Source organism: Drosophila subpulchrella, chromosome 3L, assembly GCF_014743375.2.
Source record: "Drosophila subpulchrella strain 33 F10 #4 breed RU33 chromosome 3L, RU_Dsub_v1.1 Primary Assembly, whole genome shotgun sequence".
NCBI lineage: Eukaryota > Metazoa > Arthropoda > Insecta > Diptera > Drosophilidae > Drosophila > Drosophila subpulchrella.
This window is the reverse complement of record NC_050612.1, coordinates 16,585,111-16,609,593: the sequence shown is the minus strand read 5'-3', so window position 1 is coordinate 16,609,593 and position 24,483 is coordinate 16,585,111. Positions and strand designations below refer to the sequence as shown.

General features: G+C 42.0%; 5 protein-coding genes across 9 annotated transcripts; 3 read left to right on the top strand and 2 right to left on the bottom strand.

Annotated features, from left to right (window-relative positions):
* Nucleotides 1-141: 141 nt before the first annotated feature.
* LOC119552656 (forkhead box protein J1-B) lies at nucleotides 142-7,424 on the bottom strand. Of its 5 annotated transcripts, none has more exons than XM_037862361.1 (9): nucleotides 7,249-7,424; nucleotides 3,477-4,247; nucleotides 2,591-3,072; nucleotides 2,321-2,418; nucleotides 2,038-2,258; nucleotides 1,767-1,951; nucleotides 1,607-1,702; nucleotides 1,427-1,517; nucleotides 142-1,365 (listed from the first exon to the last, which is right to left on the bottom strand). In XM_037862361.1, the coding sequence occupies exons 2-9, from the start codon at nucleotides 4,196-4,198 to the stop codon at nucleotides 1,023-1,025; spliced, it is 2,238 nt and encodes a 745-aa protein (XP_037718289.1). In that variant the 5' UTR covers nucleotides 4,199-4,247; nucleotides 7,249-7,424; the 3' UTR covers nucleotides 142-1,022. The 5 variants fall into 5 exon arrangements, with proteins under 5 accessions (XP_037718289.1, XP_037718290.1, XP_037718288.1 ...); XM_037862362.1 differs by lacking the exon at nucleotides 7,249-7,424 and adding an exon at nucleotides 6,104-6,122; XM_037862360.1 differs by lacking the exon at nucleotides 7,249-7,424 and adding an exon at nucleotides 4,727-4,871.
* A 147-nt stretch (nucleotides 7,425-7,571) lies between these two features.
* Nucleotides 7,572-9,130, top strand: LOC119552660 (39S ribosomal protein L2, mitochondrial). Its single transcript, XM_037862366.1, has 2 exons — nucleotides 7,572-8,172; nucleotides 8,650-9,130. The coding sequence occupies exons 1-2, from the start codon at nucleotides 7,701-7,703 to the stop codon at nucleotides 9,066-9,068; spliced, it is 891 nt and encodes a 296-aa protein (XP_037718294.1). The 5' UTR covers nucleotides 7,572-7,700; the 3' UTR covers nucleotides 9,069-9,130.
* LOC119552659 (ubiquitin fusion degradation protein 1 homolog) lies at nucleotides 9,051-10,245 on the bottom strand. The gene is made up of 2 exons (XM_037862365.1): nucleotides 10,026-10,245; nucleotides 9,051-9,955 (listed from the first exon to the last, which is right to left on the bottom strand). Exons 1-2 carry the CDS (start codon nucleotides 10,150-10,152, stop codon nucleotides 9,132-9,134), a joined length of 951 nt encoding a protein of 316 aa, XP_037718293.1. The 5' UTR covers nucleotides 10,153-10,245; the 3' UTR covers nucleotides 9,051-9,131.
* Nucleotides 10,246-11,382: 1,137 nt separating this feature from the next.
* Nucleotides 11,383-24,106, top strand: LOC119553189 (sodium-dependent phosphate transporter 2). Its single transcript, XM_037863439.1, has 7 exons — nucleotides 11,383-11,486; nucleotides 17,204-17,256; nucleotides 17,324-18,342; nucleotides 18,656-19,252; nucleotides 21,977-22,356; nucleotides 22,455-22,957; nucleotides 23,099-24,106. Exons 3-7 carry the CDS (start codon nucleotides 18,150-18,152, stop codon nucleotides 23,442-23,444), a joined length of 2,019 nt encoding a protein of 672 aa, XP_037719367.1. The 5' UTR covers nucleotides 11,383-11,486; nucleotides 17,204-17,256; nucleotides 17,324-18,149; the 3' UTR covers nucleotides 23,445-24,106.
* On the top strand, nucleotides 19,267-20,094 carry LOC119553190 (integumentary mucin A.1). Its single transcript, XM_037863440.1, has one exon. The coding sequence runs from the start codon at nucleotides 19,549-19,551 to the stop codon at nucleotides 20,053-20,055; it is 507 nt and encodes a 168-aa protein (XP_037719368.1). The 5' UTR covers nucleotides 19,267-19,548; the 3' UTR covers nucleotides 20,056-20,094.
* Nucleotides 24,107-24,483: the final 377 nt, after the last annotated feature.

Here is a 24,483-nt window from a genome sequence, read left to right as displayed (position 1 = left end):
CTTTGAATAAACTAGTTGCAAGTGGTTAAAACAAAATAAATGAAAAATTAACTAAAACCTATTAATCGATGTTCATCTAAGCTGTAATTAAATTCACAGCACGACATATTTTCATCATTATTAAATTGAAACAAGAAATTGTACATTTGATTTTTGATTTTTAATACACAATTTGTCCAAACACTTAAATGGGATTTTCTTCATTAATAAGAAATAATGTGCTATCATTTCAATCTTTATATATTGTTATTGTATCCGTAAATTTGTAGATATTACTTATTAATTTTCATCATTTTTGTTTTTGTTTGTATTTTAATGTTTGTATATATATTCATATATATAGATATATATATTATATTTAAATCGATATAGGTAAAGGTATGTAGATAGGTAATATTATTCATTCGCCTGTTTGTTTGTTACTTGTGTGGTTGGTTGCTTGTTACTGGTTTTTTCCCCAATTTTCTCACGCTTCTCGCACAATTCGGTCACATAGCTATAACATCTTAAACATCATAATCATCAATCATTACAATAATCAATCGCATATATCTAGATAATTTTGCTTTGTTTGCTGCTTTACCTCTGCTTTAAACTTAAATTTTATTATATTACTTAGAGAGTAGCGTCATCGAGCATATTGAATTCGTCAGATCTAATAGGGGATTAAGTCGTATTTTCGAATAGGGTTTCGAATTTCGAAAAGTGTGCATGTAGTTGCCGCCGTTGAACGGTTTTGAATGGCCAACATTTCAAACACAATCTCACAGTTGCTATTTGTAAAATGTTCCATACCAATTTATACAAGTTGCTTTGCTTTGCGTGCGTTCAATTTGCTTTTGTTGTGTTGTGTTTGGGTTCGCTTTTTGCTTTGATTTGTTTTGGGTTATAGGTAGTTTTATGATTGGCAAATTCAATATACAAGATGGAGATACTTTTTTGTTTTGCTTTCTAATCGTGTCCACCCGTGGGGCTCACTATTTGCCCTTGTTCTGCTGCCGGTGCTTCTGGATCCGCACGCATCAGAGCACCTCGGACACGTACTTCGGTCGCTTGGCCACGGTGGCATCGGTGGCAGTGGTGACGCACTCCTCCTCGCTGGCCTCGATGTGACCACTGTAGTCGGTCGGCAACTCCTCGTAGATAATCTCTGAATGCTGTTGTTGCTGCTGCTGTTGCTGTTGTTGAGCCACCGCCTGCTGCTGATGCAGCGAGTGAGATGCCCCGCCTCCCATCACATGGTTCCTCTTCAGCGCAATCAGAGCTCCCACTCCGCCGCCTCCGCTCGCGCCGCTTCCCTCAACGTGCGATTGTGGCGCGGCCACGCCGGAGTTTTGATTGGTTACGTAGTAAGGACTACCGCTGCTGAAGGTCAAATCACGAGTTATGAGTGAGTCTCAGGTTAAAGTGTTCACGCTGCACTCACCTGTACTGATTGGAATTGCTTGACAGTGTCTGCTGCTGTTGCTGCTGGTGCTGCTGTTGCTGGTGTGCATTTTGAGAGTTGTAGATTATTTCTGCAACAGAATCAAGAAGATTAATGAAATTAATATGCTGTCCTACTGCTGTATCTACTAGTTCACTAAGCTATAAGGACAAAACTTACCAGCATCAGCGGCTCGCTGTTCCAGGGACATACCCGGCGATCCGGGAGCAGATTGCAGCACAATATCCTGCAGCGGTGAACTCTCGCGCGAATTGTCTATAGAAAACCAAGAAGAGTTAGACAGAATATCATGATGAGATGTTGGGCCATCACCACTTACCCATGTGACTGGGCGAAACGGGCGCCGAGCGGGGCATCCCGTACGGCGGACGGAAGCCCTGGCTGCTCCGCTGGCGACGTTTCTTGTAGCTGTGGTCGATCAGCTTGGCGCCGCTATCCGGATCGATACGCCAAAAGGAGCCCTTGCCGGGCTCGTCCTGGGAGCGGGCCACCTTGATGAAATACCTGCAAAGATGTGCGCGCAATTAAGATTGATTTCGTTAAGAAAGCTGATGTTAACTGATCGTGGAATCATCTCCCTACAATCTTACCTATTCAAACTGAGATTATGACGTATGGAATTCTGCCAGCCCTTGTTCGTCTCCTTGCGGTAGTAGGGGTAGTGCTTGACTATAAACGAATAAATGCCCGAGAGCGTTAGCTGCTTGTCCGGTGCGGCAGATATGGCCTGGACGATCAGCTGGGCGTAGCTATACGGCGGCTTCTCGTTGTGATTGTAGCTGGCTGTGGAGGGAGTCTGGAACAGATCCTGCTGCAAATGTTGATGGCTCATTCATTAGTTTGGGCATACTCGGTGTGGGATGGTGTACTCACTGTATTGTTGTTACTGTAGTTGTTGTAATTGTTGGGCTGATTCTGAATGAAACCCTGACGTGGACTAGCCGGACAACTGTTGGCAGCGCTAATTGTACCTGCGATGGCAAGCAAATAAATGTAGTTAATATTAGAAAACAGACCGCCTAATAAGCACCAAGTTAAAGCAATACTCAGTAAATCAAAAATACAGTGTTTAAATAGTGCATTCAACTTCAACTTGTGCCCTGTAGGTTCTTCATGTGTTATAAAGGATAAAATTCCACTTGCCAGTTGGTGACAGGTAGGGGCTCTTCTGCTCCTTCTTGGGTATGGATATCTTGAGCGGAGAGTAGATGCCGGGTCCATCGCCGGCGATTAGGTGGGCGGCTGCACCAGCTGGAGGCGCCACAACGATGTTGCCACTACGCTGTTGCTGCTGGTGCAGTGCTGTGTGGTGGAGCGGGTGGTGTGGTGCATGCGGGAGTGGGTGGTGGGCTTGCTGCTGCTGTTGCTGCAGGTGGTGCGTTGGCTGGTGGTGCATCTGCTGCAATTGCTGCTGCTGCTGCTGCTGGTGGTGATGCAACTGCTGCTGCTGGTGAAGTTCGTCCCTCGGCGGCGGTGTAATGATGACCTGGGCTCCACCACCACCCACTCCGCCACCGCTCACGACCAACGATGGCGAATGGCCGGCGGCTGCATCCGATGAAGTGGCGGGCACATAACTCTCGAACTCGATGCGAATCTCCGTACTGGGAAAGCGGAAGTAGCAACTGCATAAGGAGGCAAATAGAAATGGATTAGAGATAAATATGCAAGTAAAAAAGATGCGTTTACATCTTTGAATTTGTAAATACTTAGTGCCAGAGGGTGTCAAAGAAATCTATTCTAACCCAAAATCAGTTGAAGCTCCAATACACAACCGTCTCATGTTGGAAGAGATTTCTGTGACAACCACCTTACTCTTGTGAATTGTAAATGGTTTTCTTGTATTCCATTTGATTTTCTTATGAATATTATCTCTTTTCATACTAAAATATGATTGCATGGACAGGACAGCCAACCAAATCCATCAGTTAAAATAGATAATACGTACTGTGGTGCCACATTAAGTTCTTAAAGCAATGTTTATAATTTGTTTTTCTTTTTTCCATACTTAATCCCTCGATTTACTTACCGCTGGGGCAGACGAAGTGGATCCACGTTGCGCCGTTGCAGGAAATCGTCCACGAAGATGCCGTTCTTGCTGAGGCACTGGACAAAGAAGGCGCGCAACTCCACGTCGTAGAGCACCTGGAAGTGCTTTCGCGACACCAGGTTGTTCTCCGCCACGTTGAAGTGGACCAGCGATGTGGAGGAGTTGCGGCCGATTACCGTCACGGCGTCCGTGATGGGCAGTACCTCCTGGTTGAAGCGCAGCTCTCCATATGGCGGCGGAGACGATGACAATGATGAGGCATTGGCGGAGGGGGTGGTGGTGCTGGCGGAGGAGGAGGAGGAGGCGGTGGTGCTACTAGTGGCAGGTGGGTGGTTTGCTGAATTGTTGATCAGCTGATCGGAGCTGTTGTTGTTGCTCCCCGCGCTGTTGCTGCTGCTGCTGTTGTTATTGTTGCTGTTGCTGTTATTGTTGTTGTTCAGCACCGCTGTTGCTGCTGCTGCCGCTGCTGCTGCGCCATGGTGCAGCTGCAACATGTCCTTGGCAATCGCAACGGTGGCGGCGTCGGCTGCACCACCGCCTGCAATGTTGGTGGGTGGGTTGTTCAGTACGGCGTGTACGGTTACAATGTTGTTGTTGTTGTTGTTATTGCTGCTGGCGATGCTGTTGTTGTTGGTGGTGCTGCTGCTATTGCCGGTGGTAGTTGCTAGTGTTGTGGTTGTTGTTGTTGTAGTGGCGGCCATTGAAAGGTAAATCCCACTTGTCCTATGCTCGCTTACTGTTGTTGTTTGCCTGGAAAGTGGAAATGGAAAATTCTCATTTCATAGATGCTATTTAATAAGTAAAGGTAAAGGAGGTATACTGACTAAATTTTGGTTATTGTAAAATATTGATAAAATAAAAGAGTTCTCATCGGTTAGTAATATAGGATTATAAATTATTATAATCTTATTAGGTAGACATTTTCATGGGCACAGGCTATTTTTAAGCAAAACTATTTCTTTTCTCTGAGAAATACCTTAATATAATAATAGCAGGCCTTTGAAATTTAAAATAGATAAAAAACTTCCTTAAAAATACACGTGTTGTAAAAAATAATAATAATAATAAAAACATTTACAATTGTTTATGTAAAACCAATCCACTCATACTAATTGTTCTACACTGAGCATTACGCTTGATTAATTAAGTTGCCTGGTCATTTATTTTCTGTGTGTACAATCATTTTTGATTGCAACTGTTTTTATGGTTATGCAGCAAAGGTCTTTTACCTATTGACTTTGCACATCAAGAACTTTATTTATTTTATTAGCACACTGTTCGTACATTAATGCACTAATTTTTCCCCTTTTTTCATAGCTTTTCACGCGCTTTTCTCTCTCTTTTCGTTTTGGCCCCAAGGTTTCTTCTTTTCGTCAGCCACAAATTATTTTCCAAATATACACACACACGCACACCGTTGCTGTTTCGGTTTTTGCTTTACTCTGTTTTGCTACCGCAGCCGCACACACAATCGCACCTATGTACATACCTCGGTCGGCAACAAAAACAAGCGCCGATTGAAGCAACAACAATAATAATAATAATAACACAACTACTACTACTACGCGGCGGACACTACGTGAGTAAACACACACACACCTATGTGCGGATGTATATAGCGGAGCAGCCGAGAGAGCGGCAAACTGCAAAGGCTCACGCTTGCGCTCGTTTTCGTTTTCCCGGGAATGGAAAAATCTCCTCTCTCCAACTCCGCACACAAGTCGGTATCTCCTCTCTCCAAACAGAGCTTGCGGCCAGTGTTGCCAACAGGCGATTACATGCCACAAATAGCGAATAAATCATTCAAAGCGGAAAAAGCTGCATCAAGGGTATGTCCATGTGACACTTAAAGGGTCGCGAAAATAATTAAATTATTAATCGCATTTGTATAGTCGCCTTTTTACAAAAAATAAATAGTTTTTTAAATTTATATTTATTGTTTAAACAGCACTAGTTGAAAAAAGATTTTTATGATAAATAGATCATTGCTGCCCGGTGTTAGATTTAATTTAGTTTGTTTTTAAATTTTATTTGTGGGTTTTTTTTGTAAAACACTAGGATAATTTGCAAAGTTTTAGTAAGATTTACATACATATACACTAGTTGAAAAAAAATTTTTATGATGAATAGATCATTGCTGCACGGTGTTAGATTTAATTTAGTTTGTTTTTAAATTTTATTTGTGGGTTCTTTTTGTAAAACTAAAAACACTAGGATAATTTGCAAAGTTTTAGTAAGATGTACATTTACACTAGTTGAAAAAAGATTTTTATGTTAGCTGTTATGTTAGATTTAATTTTTAAAAGTTTGTTTATAAATTTTATTTGCTTTTGTTGATTTTTTTGTAAAGCTAAAAGCACTTTTTAGGATAAGTTGCAAAGTTATAGCAAGATGTACATATAAGATACATACATACATACATATGTATGTTATCAATTATTTATTATTAACTGATTGACTTTAATAAACAAATACCGACCGAATGTAAACAATGGATGTGTGACCCTACAGCTATTCAACCACTACTTTGATTCTTATGAAACACTTTGCTTGTGCACCTGTGCAACAAATGGATAACAATGGAATTCGCCACAAGTTCAACTTACTCGCAGGGATTTGGGGGAAAATAGGTGCAGACAGAGGGACTTCCATGGCAACCGAAACTTTTCGCTGAACGATCTGTATCTTGAGTTTGCGATGGGGGAAAGGAAGTTCGGGGGGAGGGGGAGGTGAATAAGGCGACTTTTTTGTATGCGGCTATAAACGAGCGTTGGCAACACTGTTCCACTCTCCGACTTGTTTGGCTCCACTTGGCACCAACACACGCACACACGCTGGAACTCGCACACTCACACTCGGTCGGGCTGAGAACTCTCGCACTGGCAGGCCCCACATGGCTCCCCCATCAATCGATCGAGCTTGCATGCATAAACATGCAAAACGAAACCAAAATAAAATTAACGAGAACAACAAAAGGCAAACAAACGCCCATACATACGGCCATATAAATAAACACACGCATACACACAGCCACATATAGATTTGGCGATTACATACACACACATATGAGTGTGTTGGGTCACTCGTAACGGCAAAACGACGGAGGAGAAGGCGAAAGAGAAGCACAATAAATAAATAAAAACACCAAAATACACACAGACACACACGCATACATATGGCGTATTGGAAATGCGTAAAAAATGCCGCTCGTTGATTTTTCAGCTAGCAACCGACAACCGACTCCACCTGCGCATACATACAGACGACGGATGTCTTGTTTGTCTCTTTGTAAACACACAAAAAGCACACTTTTCACAACGTATAGCTAAAGCCTGCTGCTCTTTGCTTTTCGCTCGGCGATTGCGTAAACTTGCCGCCCGCTTTTTTCCCACCTAACATCAAAATATGTACACACACTTGAGGCCACCCATACACACACCTATGCATGCCCGTGTGCCGTGTGTGTGTGTGCGCTGTGTGAGCGTGTTCCAAAATAAAAACTTAATATTTATTTATATGCCATTTAGCTGGTTGCTTTTCCGCTCACTCTGCTATTGATTTTTATTACTACTAATTCTCGCTCTCTCTTTCGCTGTTTATATTTATATTTTCGCCGTTGGTTATCAAACTCGAACTGTTTTTGTTGTTCTTTTTTTCAGTCTTTTTTTTCGCACACAACACGTTTTTCGCTGCGTGTTTGTGTGTGTATATTATTTTTTGTTCGCCTTGTTTATTTTCATTTTTTGCGTACCTTCTTGGAAAAAACCTTTGGCCCTTGCGCTTTGTTAAATCTCTCGAATGAACGTAACACTAGTAATTGGGCAATAATTTAAAGCCGATTTGTGCACTTTCTCAGCGATTTTAATGCGGTTTTCCCGATTCTTATTGCTTTTTCAAAACGCGGCATGCGGTGAAACGTAACACGTAACGTGGTTTTAAAAACGTAAAACGTAAGTCAGTAAAAAAGGAGACAGCCTCAGCGTAATCAGTTGAAAAGGGAGATGGAAGATGCGGATCGTAAGTGTCAACAACACGCAAGCCACCGTAAGTGTCAGTGAAAAAGGGAGCGACGAGCTGGCAACGCGGCGCCCGAAGCCACTGGTGGTCTGGCAACGCTGCCGATCAGCTGTTTTCCGCCGCATTTCGATTTTGTAACAGTTTGGAAAATTTTTTATAATTTATTTTTTAAATCGAACTGGGAAAATGCAAAGTCTAACGCGTTTGCTGAGCACGAGCTTGAGCCTACAAACGCCGCCTCGCATGGCGGCAGTGGGCGGTGCCCTGCAGCAGCTGCGCGGCAAAACCAAAGTGGTGGAGAAACCAAAACCAGGTGCCGGACAGCAGTTCCGGCGAACTGTCCACTTTCCGGAGGAGTACACGGTGGAGCCGCTGAAGATAACCCACTTGGCCGGCCGAGATCCTGTCTCGGGTCGTCTGGTGGCCAAGGGCATTGGCGGCGGCCTCAAGCAGCAGTATCGGTGGGTCAAGTGGGTGAGGGACGGTCCCGCAGACGGTGCCCAGGAGGAACTGGTCCTGGAGGTGATACGCGATGGTTGTCGCACGGCCAAAGTGGCCCTGGTGGCCGTCGGCGATGAGCTCAAGTACATCCTGGCCACCGAGAACATGAAGGCGGGCGACATCCTCAAGACCTCGCGTCTGATTCCCAGGATTCCGGGTGAGTACCCACACTAGGAGTCATCGGAAGTAACCAACTACTTGTCTGAGTCCAATGATATGTTAGCTTTGAAAACCTTGTTCTCATTTTCGATTTAGGAAGGGAGCTTTATTCGGAACTCCAATATGTTCGTTGAAAACAAATACCTCTATAAAGCAACAGATGTTAAAAGATCTGTATGGATTATTAACTTAAAATCTAAATTAATTGAAACTTGTTCAGTCAGAAGCTTAAATACTTTTACACACTTAACAAGTTTTGTTAATGGAGCTCTTATAATTTTTTAAATTTAACGACCTTAAGTTTTTAAGTTTCATCATTATTCGAACTATCTATGAATCTTTAGCTTGTGTTCTTAGAATTTAAAAGTCCAATAATAGTTCGTTTTGGGGAAGCCCAGTACTGAACCAATAATGCTATATTTTCATATTCCAATGGCTTCAAGACAACTAAATAATCTTCCCCACAATCCTCTAGTGCGTCCCAACGAAGGTGATGCGTATCCACTGGGCGCCCTGCCCGTGGGCACCCGCATCCACTGCCTGGAGAAGAACCCCGGACAGACGTGCCATCTAATCCACGCCGCCGGCACCTTTGGCACCATCCTGCGCAAGTTCGACGACAAGGTGGTGGTGCAGTTGCCCTCCAAGCGGGAGTTTGCCTTCCAGCGCACTTGCATGGCCACGGTGGGCCGTCTGTCCAACCCGGACCACAACAAGGAGCATGTGGGCAGTGCCCAGCGGATGCGGGAGTTGGGCAATCGCCCGCGTTCCGGACTGTGGAAGCGCAAGGAGGGCAAGCACGGTCGCAAGATACGCCGTCTGCCGCCCATGACCACAATATCGCCACCGGCGCCGCCCAAAGAGGAGGCCATCAAGTTGACGCTGCCCCTGTGAGGATCTTCCTTTAATTTCTATGTGTCACACAATATACAACTAGAACTAGAACTACAGCTAGACCTATTTGCGCGTTTTCTTCATCGAGAATCCGGTGCCGAGGAAGCTCTCTGTCTCGGAACCGTCTGCATTGCCAGCTGCGGCGCCCTCATCGTTGCCCCTATCGCTGATGGGACGAATGTTGCGGTCGAAGCGAATGAGACCGAACTGAAAGTCGTAGTCGGGCACGCCGCGGGCCAGGACCTTCTTGACGACTGGCGTCTCCAGCTGGCTTTCCTTCTTCTTTTTGCCATCTAAACGGACGCCAGAGCCCTTGAATGTCTCGACGACCTCCTCGAGTATGGCGTTGGCCCCACCGGCGACCTCACCGCCCGTAGATCCTGCCGCACCCGGTTGTCCTGAGCCCGAAGCATGCATTTCCGAGTGATCCTTGTAGCCTACCGGGGCCTCAAACTCCACATTCATGTCGCACTCGATGATGCTGACCGCATTGCCGGGCTTCGTCTCGAGGACACACAGCTCGTAGACCTTCTTGTTGTACTTGATGGCTATGACATCGCCCTTCGTGAGGCAGGCAAAGTTGCGCAGCGCATTCTCCAGCACCGCCTTGGGATTGGTGATGTCCAGGAAGTCGGTGCTGTGCGGCTGGAACTTGGAGAAGGTGGCCACCGGCAGGGAGACACTCTCGATGTTGAGGATATCGCCCTCCTCCAGCAGCAGGTTGTCCATCATCCAGTAGGGCAGATAGCATTTGCCCTCGTCGGCCACGAACTCAAGGACGCCGGCGTGGGAGGATCGGGATTTCTTGCCGTTGGTGAGCTTGAACAGCATCGGGTATTCCACATTCAGACGGGTCAGCGTGTCCAGTGCGGATGGGGGCATGATAACTGCGGATTATAAGGTGTTAGCATGGGTCCTAAACGATTTTTCATCTGGGATTTCGCCCGAGAAACTCACTTTTTCCTCCCTTTTCTACGTCGGATCGCTCGTTTCCGGGCAACATGGATACGGAGAAGCACTTGTAGGTGGCATGGAAACTGCGTCCCTCCGGGAACATCATGTTGAAGCCGCTGAAATGGAACATTCTGTTTGCTCGAGTTTCACTGCCTTAGTTTCCCCTTTTTTCGGGGAGGCGTTAATTTTGTTTTGTTTTTTTCTTTTGTAATGTCACGGCCGCAGGGTTACCAGGTTCCGGAATTGCAAAATGGCTGTAACGCCAAGTGGCAACTCCGTGGTTTGTGTACTGGCTAACAGCTGCCATCAAGAAAAATAACGCATAAATAGCAATTCCAAATGATGTTCAATACTCGCATCGACTATATTTGGGTGCCAGTTATCCAGTTATGAGCAACACAGTGAGAGCCAAAAAGCTCGTCATGGCCTTTTTAACGTGGTCTCAGATAAAATACTAATTAAATAATTAGCTTCTGGCAACGGTGCTACCAGAATGATCAACACCACTATTGTCAAAACAAGTCCAATGTACACAGGGTATTATTTAAACTATTATTATTAATGCGTACAGAGTTCAAATATTTATGCTGAATTAGATATACTTTTCAGTATATAAATACTGAAAGTCACAGCGAAAGTTTGGCAATTCGAGACCTAGCAAGCTAGTGCGCTAAGCGCAGGTCCATTAACAGAAATTTTAAGATACAAAGTTTTCTAATAGCAATGTTGGATACGCTGGTGTGAAGGTGAAACTGATTTTGGGAGAAAGGACTCACACTGCATACGGATGTTGTCCTGGATTTGGCGGAATTAGGGAAGTTGGGCTGGGAATCTGGTTCGTTTTTAATTTCAGGGGCTGTTTTCTCACACTATAAACTATAGAGTATCAAATATATATTTAAAAAAAAAACCAATATTCGTTATTTCAAGTAAAAAAATATCACGATATAAATTTGAATTTTTATTCAAACAATATGCATTGATATTTGATATATTTTCCACATCCCTAACTTGTGGCAAGTGGTAATTTTTGGCCCCCCTCTTCACTGATACTTACGTGGTCTTACGTTTGCCGACACTTACGTTTCAGGCACTTACGTATAGTGATATATTAGGTGTAAAATATCACGAAATATTTTTATTCAAAATATCCGTATTTTGATATGTTGATATATTTTTCACATCCCTCTTTTACTGACACTTTCGTTGGTTTTTTATCCTGACACTTACGTGGCTCTTACGTTTTCTGGCACTTACGTTTTCTACAGTTGCGTTGGTTGGAAAAATATATTTAAAAAAATAGCGATATATCATGTGATAAGAATATCACGACGTAAATATTTTTATTTAAAGAATTTCGATATTTTGATATATTTTTCACATCCCTACCGGTGGTTGCGCGCGTGTCCCGCTTAAATAAATTCGAGAGGCGAGTTATTGATTTGAAAAAGTGCTGCTGATCAAGTGAGTACCGCTTTAAGGACTCGGAACTCCGAACTTTTGCCAGTCCTCCATCAAATGGTTGTCATCTGGGGAGATCCCGCAGGACCAACTCCTGGCGAGCTTTCCAGTGCGCGTGAGTGTGTGTCTGCAGGATATTCGCACGTATATCCTTGTGTATCCTTGCAGTCTGGCTGGCGCCGCGTGTTTTTCGCGTGGGTGTGCTCACAGAGTGCGTGTGTGTGTTTCGCTTGTATTCTTATTCCCACTAAAAACTGCAAAATAATCAAACAAGCAACAAATGCAAAATGTTTGAGTAGAAAAATCAATAAGCTGGGCAATCGATTGGTTGTGGAGCAAAAGTGGGGTGGCAGCAGGGAGAGAAAAGTGGCTTATGGCACCCAATTCGAAGTACATCTTCTCTAAAAAAAACGAAAAAACGTTTTGTTTTCCACTGGACCAGAGTACAGTTACTTTTTGATATTTCGCAAAACAGTTTGACAGCCACTGATTTGCTGGGCAGCTGTTTTCTGAAGCCTATGTTGTGGTTGTTATTGTTGCCTCGCAGCTGCAGCCTCACCAAAAACAACAACAACCACTGCAACAAGGTGGAAAGGAGGATAGAATGCGAAAGTTGGGGCGAAAGAAGACTTCCCTGCGCACTCTCCTCTCTCTCTCGTCTCTTCTGGCAGCTTCCAGACACTCCCCACTCCCCCCCCCCCCCCACTCACTTTGACATTTCCCTAAAACAACAACACCACTAGAATGATTCACTATCGAAAGAAATTTTCGATTTTTTCCGCCCTATATGATATCATGGATAAACGGATTGGTCTGGGCCATGAATGAGTTGGTTCGAGAGTAAAGTGGGCGGTGGGTGGTGGAGGGCTGGTACCAGCAACCCCGCAAGGTCAAAGCGTGTACACACTCGCCGCCGGATGGAAAGTGTGTGCGAATTGGACCGATTCGGAGCTCTCCTCGTTGCAACTTGCGGTCGGGTGGTCACTGCACGAGTGCCTCTCAAACTGGCGAGTACAGTTGGAGTTCTCGGTCCCACTTCAGGGACTCTAAGCGATATTACGACACATTTTTGAGGGATTTCAACCTCTAGATATATCATACATCATATCGTTTTAACGTAGTGTAGTTAAACTTAACTACAGACTTGCTTGTTGGCACTAAACATTGAGAAAGCTACGTTTAGAAGAGGAACTAACTTCTCTAAGAGGGACAAACACACCTCTTCAACTCATTGTATTAAAAATGAACTTATTTACACAAGTTTTGGTCTTATTTACAAATCAGATATATTGACTTTAATTAAATAAAATTAAATATAAAATATAACTTAATACCTAAAATCTTTATTAGAAATTTTAAAAAATAGTTTATTCTTTCATACATGTAAATATATTATTGATTTCTTCAACCTAAGACTCTTCAGTTTAATCCAAATCCTATTGATTTATATCTTTCTTTTAATCTTCACGTTTGCCTGTTGCCAAGTGCCCGAAACTTATTGAATGGGAATGCTATTTCTAAAGCCCTATATGTACAAACATATACATACATATGTGAAATTCAATGAGGCGGCAAAATACGCTTTTGTTCTTTTTTTGTGCACACGTTTTAAATATCAGCCGACAAAATCGTGATTCCAATTTCGGATCTCGTGTGATGGAAAAAACCCCAAAGAGCCAAACAGCTTTGAAGTTTAAACTCTTTTTATTAGTGCCAGTTAAGGTGGGAAAGAAAAAACGAGAGAAAGAGAATAATTATGGCAAACGAGCTCCGCATTATTTTTACTACTCGAGTTTGTACAGTCACACGTGCCAGTAACGTTTGCACAAACACAGTGGTCTCTCGAAAATTAAAATTTTTGTGAAAAAGTTATAGATTGATAAAGTTGTAATAGTTTCAAAATATTTTCTTTGTATTTACAAGCCTTCAGAAAAATGATTTGAAAACTCAAAACTGAATGAAACGCGAATTCTTTAGATCTAGGCTGCATAGTTAATTATAAATCGATTTGGAATTTACCATTTTATTTCCATTTTACTCACATTTTTGACAACAAGTTATAGATTGATAAAGTTGTAATAGTTGAACAATATTTTTATTGTATTTCAAAGCCTTTAGAAAAATAATTTGAAAACCCAAAACGGAAAGAATCTCGAATTCTTTAGATCTAAACTGAACAGTTAATTTTAAACCGAATTGGTACTTACCATTTTATTTCCATTTTATTCACATTTTTGACAGCAAGTTATAGATTGACAAAATTGTAATAGTTGAAAAATATTTTCTTTGTATTTATAAGCCTTCAGAAAAATTATTTTCAAAACTCAAAACTGAAATAAACGCGAATTCTTTAGATCTTGACGGTACAGTTCATTATAAACCGATTTGGTATTTACAATTTTTTATACATCTTGTTAAATTTTTGAACTCTTTACATTTTATTCACCTTGTTGCCCAATGACCTTCGCTAGTTTGTTGTTGCTGTTGCTTTTGGTTGTTGCAGGTCTTTGTTAATTATTTGTGTGCATTCCTTTCACACCTGAGAGCGTCTCCAATTGGATTGGGCTAAACCGGGGATGGCTGATTGGAAGGAAAAAGGGGCTTCGCAGTGGGCACAGTTTGACGTCCACTGGATGTGGTGGTGTTGATTTAAAGCACGTTACCCTGGATTCAGTGGCGGCGGCTCGACCTTGAACTTGCGGCAGCAACCACCCCAAAAAGTGAGCCCACCGCCTAAGCAAAACAACAAGTGGAAATTTCGCTGGCTGAGTGAGCGTGCAGCGGCGGCTTTTTAAGGCCCAAAAGTCTGCTGTCGGCCTCTATAATTTTCCCCTTTCAGCGTTTTTTAACTTGATCCGTCCTTGGGACAGTGCAGCAAATTAAATCAATATTAAATGCAGCTTACTGTTTGCAGAGGCAGTTGCAATTGCAGTTGGTAGGCGGCAATGTCAAGGCTGCCAGTGACGCGGCAGGTGCATCGTACACGCAAAAAATTAAATCAAGCTTCATCTAATTACACCGAAAAAAAATAGTTATAGAAAAGCAACTATTTCTACATTTATTATACACTATTCAGTATTAAGTTAATTCAGTATTAAGTTAATTCAGTATTAAGTTAAGTTATTAAGTATTAAGTTAATTCAGTATTTAGTTAATTCAGTATTAAGTTAGTTCAGTATTAAGTTAATACTTTCCAAAAAATCATATTGAATTTAATGGGTTTAAAAATAATACCAGAAAACGAAATTCTAGACTCTTTAATTTATAAAAGAAACTGTAAAGTTTGACTTTATATTATTAACTCTTGAATTTATACTTTAATTTGAAGTATTGAAATTGGTATACTTTTAAAACAACCTGTACTAAATCTGAACTTTCTTTTTTTTGTGGGTATAGAAAACTGGAACAGTTTTGCAATTAAAAATATTTAATTAACTAATTAAATATTTATTAATCACAAGCCATATCTAAAAAAATAAAGAAATATCTAAAGATTTAAAAACTCTTGAAGAGCTGATAAAGCCATGCTAGGAAATAGGAAAACATTTGGATATTATAATCAATATTTTATAGGCTACTTTCTAAGGTATTTTATAGCTGTATAGATTTCTTTGTCACTTTTTTTATGTATCAAAGATTTGATTCGGTTTTACTTACGAAATCAAGCTGCATTCCCTGTTGTTTTCAGTGTACACGGCCCTTTGGCATCTGTTGTTATTTTGCACTTGCCATTCAATCCATTTTAATTCCATTTTCATGTCATGCAATGGCAATAGGAATACGCGAAGCCACTCGGTGCACATTGATTGCCTGGCATCCCAACCACCCAACCACCCACTGCCCTTCCACCTTCGATTCATTCCAATTACAAACTGCCCACCTGCCAGGCAATAACAATAATTTCTCAATCGACAATGGGTGGGAATTGATTTATTGCCGTAGGAATTCAAAAGGACCATTTACTGGAAGTGCTTTATGTAATATTTTCAAGAATTTTGTGGAATTGAAGACTTAGAAGTTATTGTAAATAATAACAAACGGGTCTCGTGCTCTTTGTGCGATTTATTACCTATAAAGTCGCCATAACTCTATGGACTCTTCTCTATTACTCATTTCAATCGATCCCATTCATTTCGCAATAAACAAACATTTATTTGCATATGCAGTGGCTCAAAAACTATAAACACTTGCGTGTTTGCGTATTTATAGTTCAAAAGTTCAAAATACGACGCTAAATTGGTAGCGATTACCGCAAGCCTATGATTGTTTCCCTTCCGTTTCCATTGTGGGGATGGAAATGGGCACACGCTGGGTTTTGGGTGGTGGGTGGTAAGGGTGAAAGGCGTATCCACCGATGACAAAGCCCGCAAATATGGAAATTTCGCGACCGAGCGTCGGCACAAAGCGTTGCGACCTTGCTGGGCCGCGATGTCAGCCATTGTCCTGGTTACTTTTCTCAACCCTCTGACCTCTAACCCCACCACCACCCAACGACCACCACCCACCACCCACCACCCATCGCCCTCTTGGCGTCATTTGTCTTCCTCTTGTTTGTGGGCGGGTTTTCTTGAGGTTTTTCTATTTGCGTAGGTCAAACATGGGGTTTGGTGTTTGCGGCAAGTGCGAAATAAAAATGTTGTTTCGGTTTGTTTTGTTCTCTAGTTCTTTGGTGATACCATAGGTAATTAAACTGTTTACGATGTGTTTTGTACTCTCACATGGTTATAAAAGTAACATATGTTTGTTACTTACAGTAAAAATAGTCCCTTAGTTCAGGAAGTGCTAGTACAATTATAATTGGGGTATTTTTTAAAGGAGCCTTTTAAATACATTTCGTTCAAACTCTAGGAAATTTAGTTTTAATTTGTGCTGTTCATTAATCATCATAATGTTATAGTAGTACTATTTCTAATCTAATAAAACAGTTATAATGTTAAGGATAAATCATTATAGTTATATTTGTAAGAGGTGATATGTCTATAAGCCTTTTTTATAATTTCGTAACTTTTAAATGTTAGAATTTAATTACATTACCCAGCATACCCACACAAGGTACCTTTTCTGGATCAGCAAAATTTCGAATAATTTTACATCAGTAAATTACGCAGTCATTGATCTTCATTGTAAACAATGAAAATCCATTGTTTGCTAAATTTGCACTGATGACAACAATCAGAACAATAGTAACAATAACATCCAGTGGCAATTACAATTTCAATTGTGAGTTTTCATTTGAATTGTCGCAGCACCGCGCTCTGCCAAAAGATCCAACAACGTGGGTCCACCTGCATCTGGAAATAGACAAATTAAAGAAAACTAGATACACATTCCCATACCAAACAATTCATTTTCAATTGGAAAACTCATTGAATGGTTGTTTTCCGGCTGTTACCGGTTTAAAGTTGCTAGAAAGTGATGATCACACGCAAATTGAACGGAATTGAAAATTGTAGTGGGTGGAAATCATGCTGGTATGGAAATAATACAAGACGAGCTCTTAAAAACCAATTTCAAGCTGATTGAACCAGTTAGAATTTTGTACTTTTGGTATACTATTAAAATTGGGCTTAACCGTGTGTTATAAAGTTTGGTGTGCTTAGCCCAAGTGGTTCAGTAGTTTGCTTGTGGGAAATAAGAAAGATATAAACCCCCAGATCTCAAAAGGTTTACAAAAAGTTTTATTCTTATTCTTATTTAAAATATTTTCAATTTATTTCCAGACATGGTGAATAATTCTCTATGGTTGAAACAACTGTGCTACCCCAAACGTCAGGTAAGACTGCCTTTTAATTTATCAGGAAGTACTTATTTAATTGCCAACGATCTTTCTTCTGTTTCAGTTTACCAACTCGACACTTCTTAACTCCTATTCAACATAACAAGAAACTTATTATAATTAATTATTAACAAACCAACACAACAAACAACACTATCCACTTACTCAACAACATCAACAACTTCGTTTAATCTCGAAACGTAAACACAACAATTGCTTAAGGAGTCATCCAGGAGTTAAACGAAAACAAGTGGAGTTGAATACTTCTCAGCATTGAGCACCGGATTCCATCGACAGCAGGAATTATTTAGTGAAGGAGAAGGATTTTAATTTGGAATACTGTTCGTTTCGTTTTCATGTTTTGTCCAACCCAGGGTTATTAGTAGGATTTTATTTATTTATTGCTTAACTTAAGGCAGAGCTGATCCACAGCTGGAAAGAGAGAGGCTCCAAACCGAAGGGTTTAGTCAGAGAGATAACATTTCAGGGTAATTAGTCAACTAAGTATCGCACCTTCGCAGTTCCAAGCGGCGAGTTGTTCCCCCATTTTCATTATGAAAATAACGACAATGAAGTTTAAGCGCAAATATGGCTGTTTAGAGAATATTTGAAAAGAATTTCTCACTTATTAACCAATTTGAATTTTTCGTTTCGACCCTCATTTGTTACGTAGTCTTGTATTTTATAAGTTGTCAACAATTGTTTTGCACAATTCAAGTCATCCATCCACCCAGTTAAATCCGCACCACCCAAACACATACATTTTTTGAGTTCAGTTTTCGAGTAGGGAAAGAGTAATCAGTATTTAGTTAGAGTTGAGAGGCAGTTTAGTGGTTTGCACCGAAAAGAGTTTTGGATTACCTTCGACACCGAACCACATTGTCGGCAACATGGAGAGCTATGCGCCGGAATTACTATGGATGGTGGTCATCGGGTTCCTGATCGCCTTTGTCCTGGCTTTTGGGATCGGTGCCAACGACGTGGCCAACTCCTTTGGCACCAGCGTGGGCTCTGGAGTTCTGACCATCCGGCAGGCATGCGTTCTGGCCACCATCTGCGAAATATCGGGTGCCGTTTTGATTGGTAAGCTGTTAAATACTAAGTAAGTACTAAGTACTACAACAAAATGACCAAGGAACAAAGGAATTTTTTGAATTAAATTCAAAACTAAGAAGATAAACAAAGTTAATATTGTATATTCTTACAATTTGTCCTTGATATACTTGTAGTTCTTACTTATCATTCTATTTTTCTTTAAATCACCTCATAGTATAAACAAAAATGTATAATTGTCGTAATGGAATAAAACTATATACTATGATAGTTACATTTTAGTTTCTTTATAACACATTTTAAATGAGGAAGTACTATATACTAATGTTTTCGTATCTTGCAGGCTATAAGGTCTCGGACACCATGCGCAAGGGAATCCTGGAAGTTGGTCTGTACGAGGGCTCCGAGGAAGTTCTGATGCTGGGCTGCGTGGCTGCTTTGGCCAGTAGTGCCGTGTGGCTGCTGGTGGCCACTTTCTTGAAGCTGCCGATATCGGGAACACACAGCATTGTGGGCTCCACCATTGGATTTTCCCTGGTGGCCCGTGGCGTTCAGGGCCTCAAGTGGTCCACCCTAGGCACCATCGTGGGATCGTGGTTCATCTCGCCCGTGATGAGCGGCGTTGTGAGCATTCTGCTCTTCCTGGCCATTCGCCGCTTCATCCTTCGCGCCCAGGAGCCGCTCAAGGCGGGATTCCGGTCGCTGCCGATCTTCTATGGCGTGACGTTCTTCATCAATGTGATCAGCGTGGTGCTGGACGGTCCCAAGCTGCTCTACATGGACAACATCCCCACGTGGATAGCCCTGACCGCCAGTTTTGGTCTGTCTTTGCTGGTGGCCCTGCTTACGCAGTTGGTTATAGTTCCTCTGCAGCGGCGAAAGATTGCCAAGCGGCTGCGGGCCGAGAACCCCGTCAAGTTCAACTTCGAGGACTCTGTGGGTGAGTTAATTACGTTTAATTTCAATCTTTTGTTACTGCTTTGATATTAATACGGGGTTGTTGTTTATGATGATGTTATGACGCTTACCCATGAGCCTTCACATCAAATGCTAGCCTATTATTTTTGTTTACACAACCCAAAACTTTCAAGATGTCCCATAATGATAAGCAAATAAGCAAACTTAAAAGTTATATTATGTTTTGCTTGAAACATCTTTCAACGATTTGGGTATAAATACTCCGGCATTGCTTAGAAGAAAGCACATCTGTCACCGCAGTCGAAGATATCATTCAAGATGCGGTCCCAGCTAGCTATCTTTCTTGGCCTCGTGGCCCTCGTTTCGATTGCCTTGCCAGCCACTGGTCAAGCCACGCCCACTGCTCCGGCCACGCCGTCCTCTCCTGCCTCGCCGACCTCTCCAACCTCTCCAACTGCTCCAACAACTCCAACTTCACCAACCACTCCAACTTCTCCGGCCACGCCCACTTCCCCGTCGTCTTCAACAACGCCCACCACCCCAACGTCCACCCCCACCACGGCCACCACGCCGAGCGCCTCGGTAACCCAAAGCAACACCACAGCACCCACCACTGCACCCACCACTGCACCCACCGCCGCAGCTGCCACCGAAGCCTCGAGAAAGAAGCACAAGAATACCAGTCGCCATAAGAATAAAACAAAGAGACCAGCCAAGAAACACAAGGTAGTCCGCAAACGTGGAAGAAGGGGCATAGGTAACAGAAAGCGATCCCGCCGGAATGAAAGGAGATCCCAGAACGTAAATCCTAAAAGATTTGGCTAGCAACTAAAGCCTTAAATGTATATTATATACATTTATATAATAAATGCAATATATTAAATGGGTATAAATTCGACCCTTAAATATATATGTCGTTGTGTGACTTCCGTTAAAACGAAGGTTCCTGGCGAATAAGTTTAATCAGGGTCAAAATGCATAAAAGCTCTATTCTATTATCACCGACAACGTTAATGTCGGTCTAACATTCTTAAAAGTTTTTTTTTCCAAAATTTGTAATTGATATTTGGTTTTGATTATCAAAAACCATAGACTGAAATATTTTTTGGTTGTCCGTTGAGGCACTGAGATTAAAGTAACTTTGCTTTTTTCACTAACACACCTAGCCTACAGCGCCACCTGTCTTCTTCTTCTTTAGCGCCACTTGGTCTATAGCGCCCCTAGCGGCTTGGCGGCTTATTAGTGAAACCAGCTAATGTGCTGCATGTGGAGTGCAATCTCGACTGAATTTCAAAATATTGAATATTATTTGGCTATAACTTTTTAATGAGTTGTCCGATTTCAATAATATTTGGCGTGTAGACAGGTATTAATAATAAAAACAAACTCTCATTCGTTTGTGGACGTTAGAATGGGCGTGGCACCCTGCTGAAACAAAATGCGTTCTGCAAGCAGCTCATGAATCCACCTGACAAATCGCAAATTTCTCTATTTTATAGTTTCCGAAATCACGTCGTTCATTCGGACGGACAGACAGACGGACATGGCTAGATCGACTCGGCAAGTGATCCTGATCAAAAATTTGCCGATTGGTATTGACATACGAATAAAGAACATTTTATTTTAAATTTTAGACTTTGAAAATGTAGGTGCCACGCTTTTGTGCGGCTTGTGGGCGTTAGAGTGAGAGAATGTCACTAATTTCGTATTTTATAATATGTTGATGCCTTACTCGTATGTTATATTTCCGTTTTACATAGTTTTAAATTTAAAACCAATTAAATTATTTAAGTATTTTCAATAAAATGATCATTTAATGTTGCAAGCATAATAAATCTTAAGACAAAACTAAATTAATAGAAGGGTTCACATAATGCGTAAGGGTCGTACAACCAAATCTTCAGGGTCTTTCGAAATCAGGTATTTTCCTTAATTAAGGCGCGAGCGGTTCTTGTGGCGGATCGTTGTGATCTTTTTCGGTCTGGTGATTTTACTCTTGTGATGGGTAACAACTACCACCTTCTTGTTAGGAGACACGGTGGTGGGAGCTGCGGAGGTGGAAGCTGTGCTGTTTCCGGTTGCCGGGGTGGCGGAAGTGGGCGTGGTGGGTGAAGTTGGAGTGGTGGGCGATGCTGGGTCCGAAGGGGTAGTGGGCGTGGCCGGTGAAGTTGGAGTGGTTGGTGAAGCTGGAGAGGTTGGTGAAGTTGGAGAAGTTGGAGAAGTTGGTGAAGTTGGAGTAGTTGGAGAAGTTGGTGAAGTTGGAGTAGTTGGAGAAGTTGGAGTAGTTGGAGAGGTCGGCGTGGCCGGAGCAGTGGGTGTGGCTTGACCAGTGGCTGGCAAGGCAGTCGAAACGAGGGCCACAAAGCCAAGGAAGATAGCTAGCTGGGATCTCATCTTCGGTGTTGTCTTCGACTGTGGTGTCAGTTGTGCTTTATTCCAAGCAAAACCAGAGTATTTATAGCGAAATTGTTGGAAGATGTGTTTTAATTATTTGTACAAGCAAACTGTTTATTTATGTGCGTTAGGTCGCTATTCACCATGTGCCATCAAAAATTATTAAGAACTAGGCCGTTTATACATAGATCGTCACCACCTTTTCTTTGCCTTGTGATATTCAATCAATGTAAATATTTAGTTAGACCAATTTAGGCCTCGTTTGACTTTTGAATAGAACAAATCTATGAGCTTATTTTTTCGATAACATAGTATGGCTTATAAAAATAAATAATTCAAAATGTCCTTTCAGAATCCTCGCCGTCGGGCAGTCCCAAGAAGCAGCGCCGCCCATTGTCGCTGGTCAGCGAAGGAAAACCACTGCCCGCCATCGCGGAAATTACCGAGCTGGTCTCGTTGAGCGACAATTCGCCCAGGACCTTCAAGCTGGCTCCCTTCGGACTGGCGGCCAAGAACAACAACGCGCCCGGCGAGGAGTACAAGATCGATCCGCAGCTGATCAAGAAGGCCGAGGACCTGTTGGGGAAGGCTAGCCTGGACAACACCGATCTGACGATCACCAGCCTGAATTTCATCGACGAGCAGCAGCAGCAGCAACAGCAACAGCAGCAAAATGGACGCAAGTTGCAGGAGTGCTTCAAGCGGATGCAGTCGCCCAAGGAGGAACAAAAGGTACAGTCATGGAACTGTGAAAAAATCACTCATAGTGATGTAGAAGTGGATCGCTTCAGATGTATATACAGCAACCATAATTTTCATTCCATTTACAGCACAAGGCGAGCCCCATCGGAACGGATTTGGACACCGGCGCTACCAAGGCCATCAACAACAACCTTCAAGTGGTGGAGAGCGCCGGCAGCCTTGATCTGATGATCAGTTCCACACTGTCGCCCAACTCCAGCAAGGTTCCTCTGATCGAGAGCAAGGAGGCGCTAAATGAACAGGAGGAGGAACTGAAGCGGGCAGCGGCCGGCGGACGAAGAACCAGCGGTCCGGAGGAGACCCAGGAGATTTCCATGCTCTTCTCGTTCCTGCAGATCCTGACAGCCACCTTCGGTAGTTTCGCACACGGCGGCAATGATGTGAGCAACGCCATCGGCCCACTGATTGCACTCTATATGATCTATCGCGAGGGATCGGTCATGCAGCGAGCGGAAAGCCCCATCTATATTCTCATCTACGGCGGCATCGGCATCTCCGTGGGCCTCTGGTTGTGGGGACGACGCGTCATCGAGACCATTGGCAATGACCTCACCAAAATCACTTCATCGACGTGAGTTCCAATATTAAAAAATATATATATTAACAATTTAAATTAAATTGTTTTTATAAATGAAATTAAATATACTTGGAACAATAATATATTTATAATGAAAACCTTAACATATTAAGAACTATATTTTTTCCTTTCCAGTGGCTTTACTATTGAAGTCGGAGCTGCCATCACCGTACTGCTGGCCAGCAAAATTGGCTTGCCCATTTCGACCACTCACTGCAAGGTCGGTTCGGTGGTTTTCGTGGGTCATGTGAGTGCATCGGGTCGCAAGAAGAGTCTGCCAAGGGATCAGGAACATCAGGCAGGTGTCGACAAGGATGCTCCCAGCAATGTCGCACCCACGATGGACGGCAGTGTCGATTGGCATCTCTTCCGGAACATTGCCTACGCCTGGATTGTGACAGTGCCGGTTACGGCTCTCCTCAGCGCCGGAATGATGTACGTGCTGTGTGCCATTGCCGTGGACGACATGGGTGGAGTGTAGAGATGGGCCAGAGGTCGCCATTCAATTATTAATTGTAATTGCAAAACCAAAATAATGTTTCGTAATTGTACAAGTTGGAAAACACAAAACTTAATATTAAACACGCAAGAGAAAACTCGAGAAAAGTGAGAAAATCTTAACTAAATTACTCGCCTAACTACAACATTGTACTTAGCTCATAGAACGTCTCTGAGTCTAACTGATATTGATATTATTTAATATGTGTACGCCAAGCATGTCGTGATTTGATTTTATATTTATACACTCCGATTTGTGTTTATATCAGAATTGCACTTTATTTATAATGCATTTGAAATTCTTTTGTAGACTTAATCCAAAACCACTCCAATTATTTTACACCACTCAATAGAGCAGAGCAAAACACTTGAATAAAATACAAACTATGTACAACAGAAAATGTTTATACGATCTGGTCATGACCAATTTTTCGATTTCTACAATTTGTGTGAAACTTTCGTTTTGATTTCTTTTAGTTTCGTTTACACGGTACAATTGGTTTAAGGTTCGGTTAAAAACTATTCAAAAACCTAACTTATGAGGCTCTCCTGTCCGTTTAAAATTTACATTCCATTGAGAGCCAATTCGTATAGTATTTCACTATGTAGATATACGAAAAATAAATAAAAAGTTATGACATACAATAACCTGTTTCCTTACAGTACAGTTTTGGATAAAAATAATTTCGAAATAATTTTGTTTTTATTTTTTGAAAATAGAATTGCCCAGAAAAAACTTTGTTTTTTTATTAAATCATATAGACTTAAAATTGATGGCAGACATCTTACATCCTTTCAAGGTATCAATTCTAATATTAATTACTCCTTCAAAAATATTTTCACCTGTGAAATACGGCTGTATTCAAATTCCAGCAGAATAACCCAAAATCCTCTCTGCCTTTTGTATTTGATCTTATTGATCTTTGTTTAAACGACCTGAATAATGGTGAATTGCGAAAAAGCAAACACCGACTTATAAAATTGTTTGCTTGAGAAAAGCATGCGTAAATCATCTTCCTAAA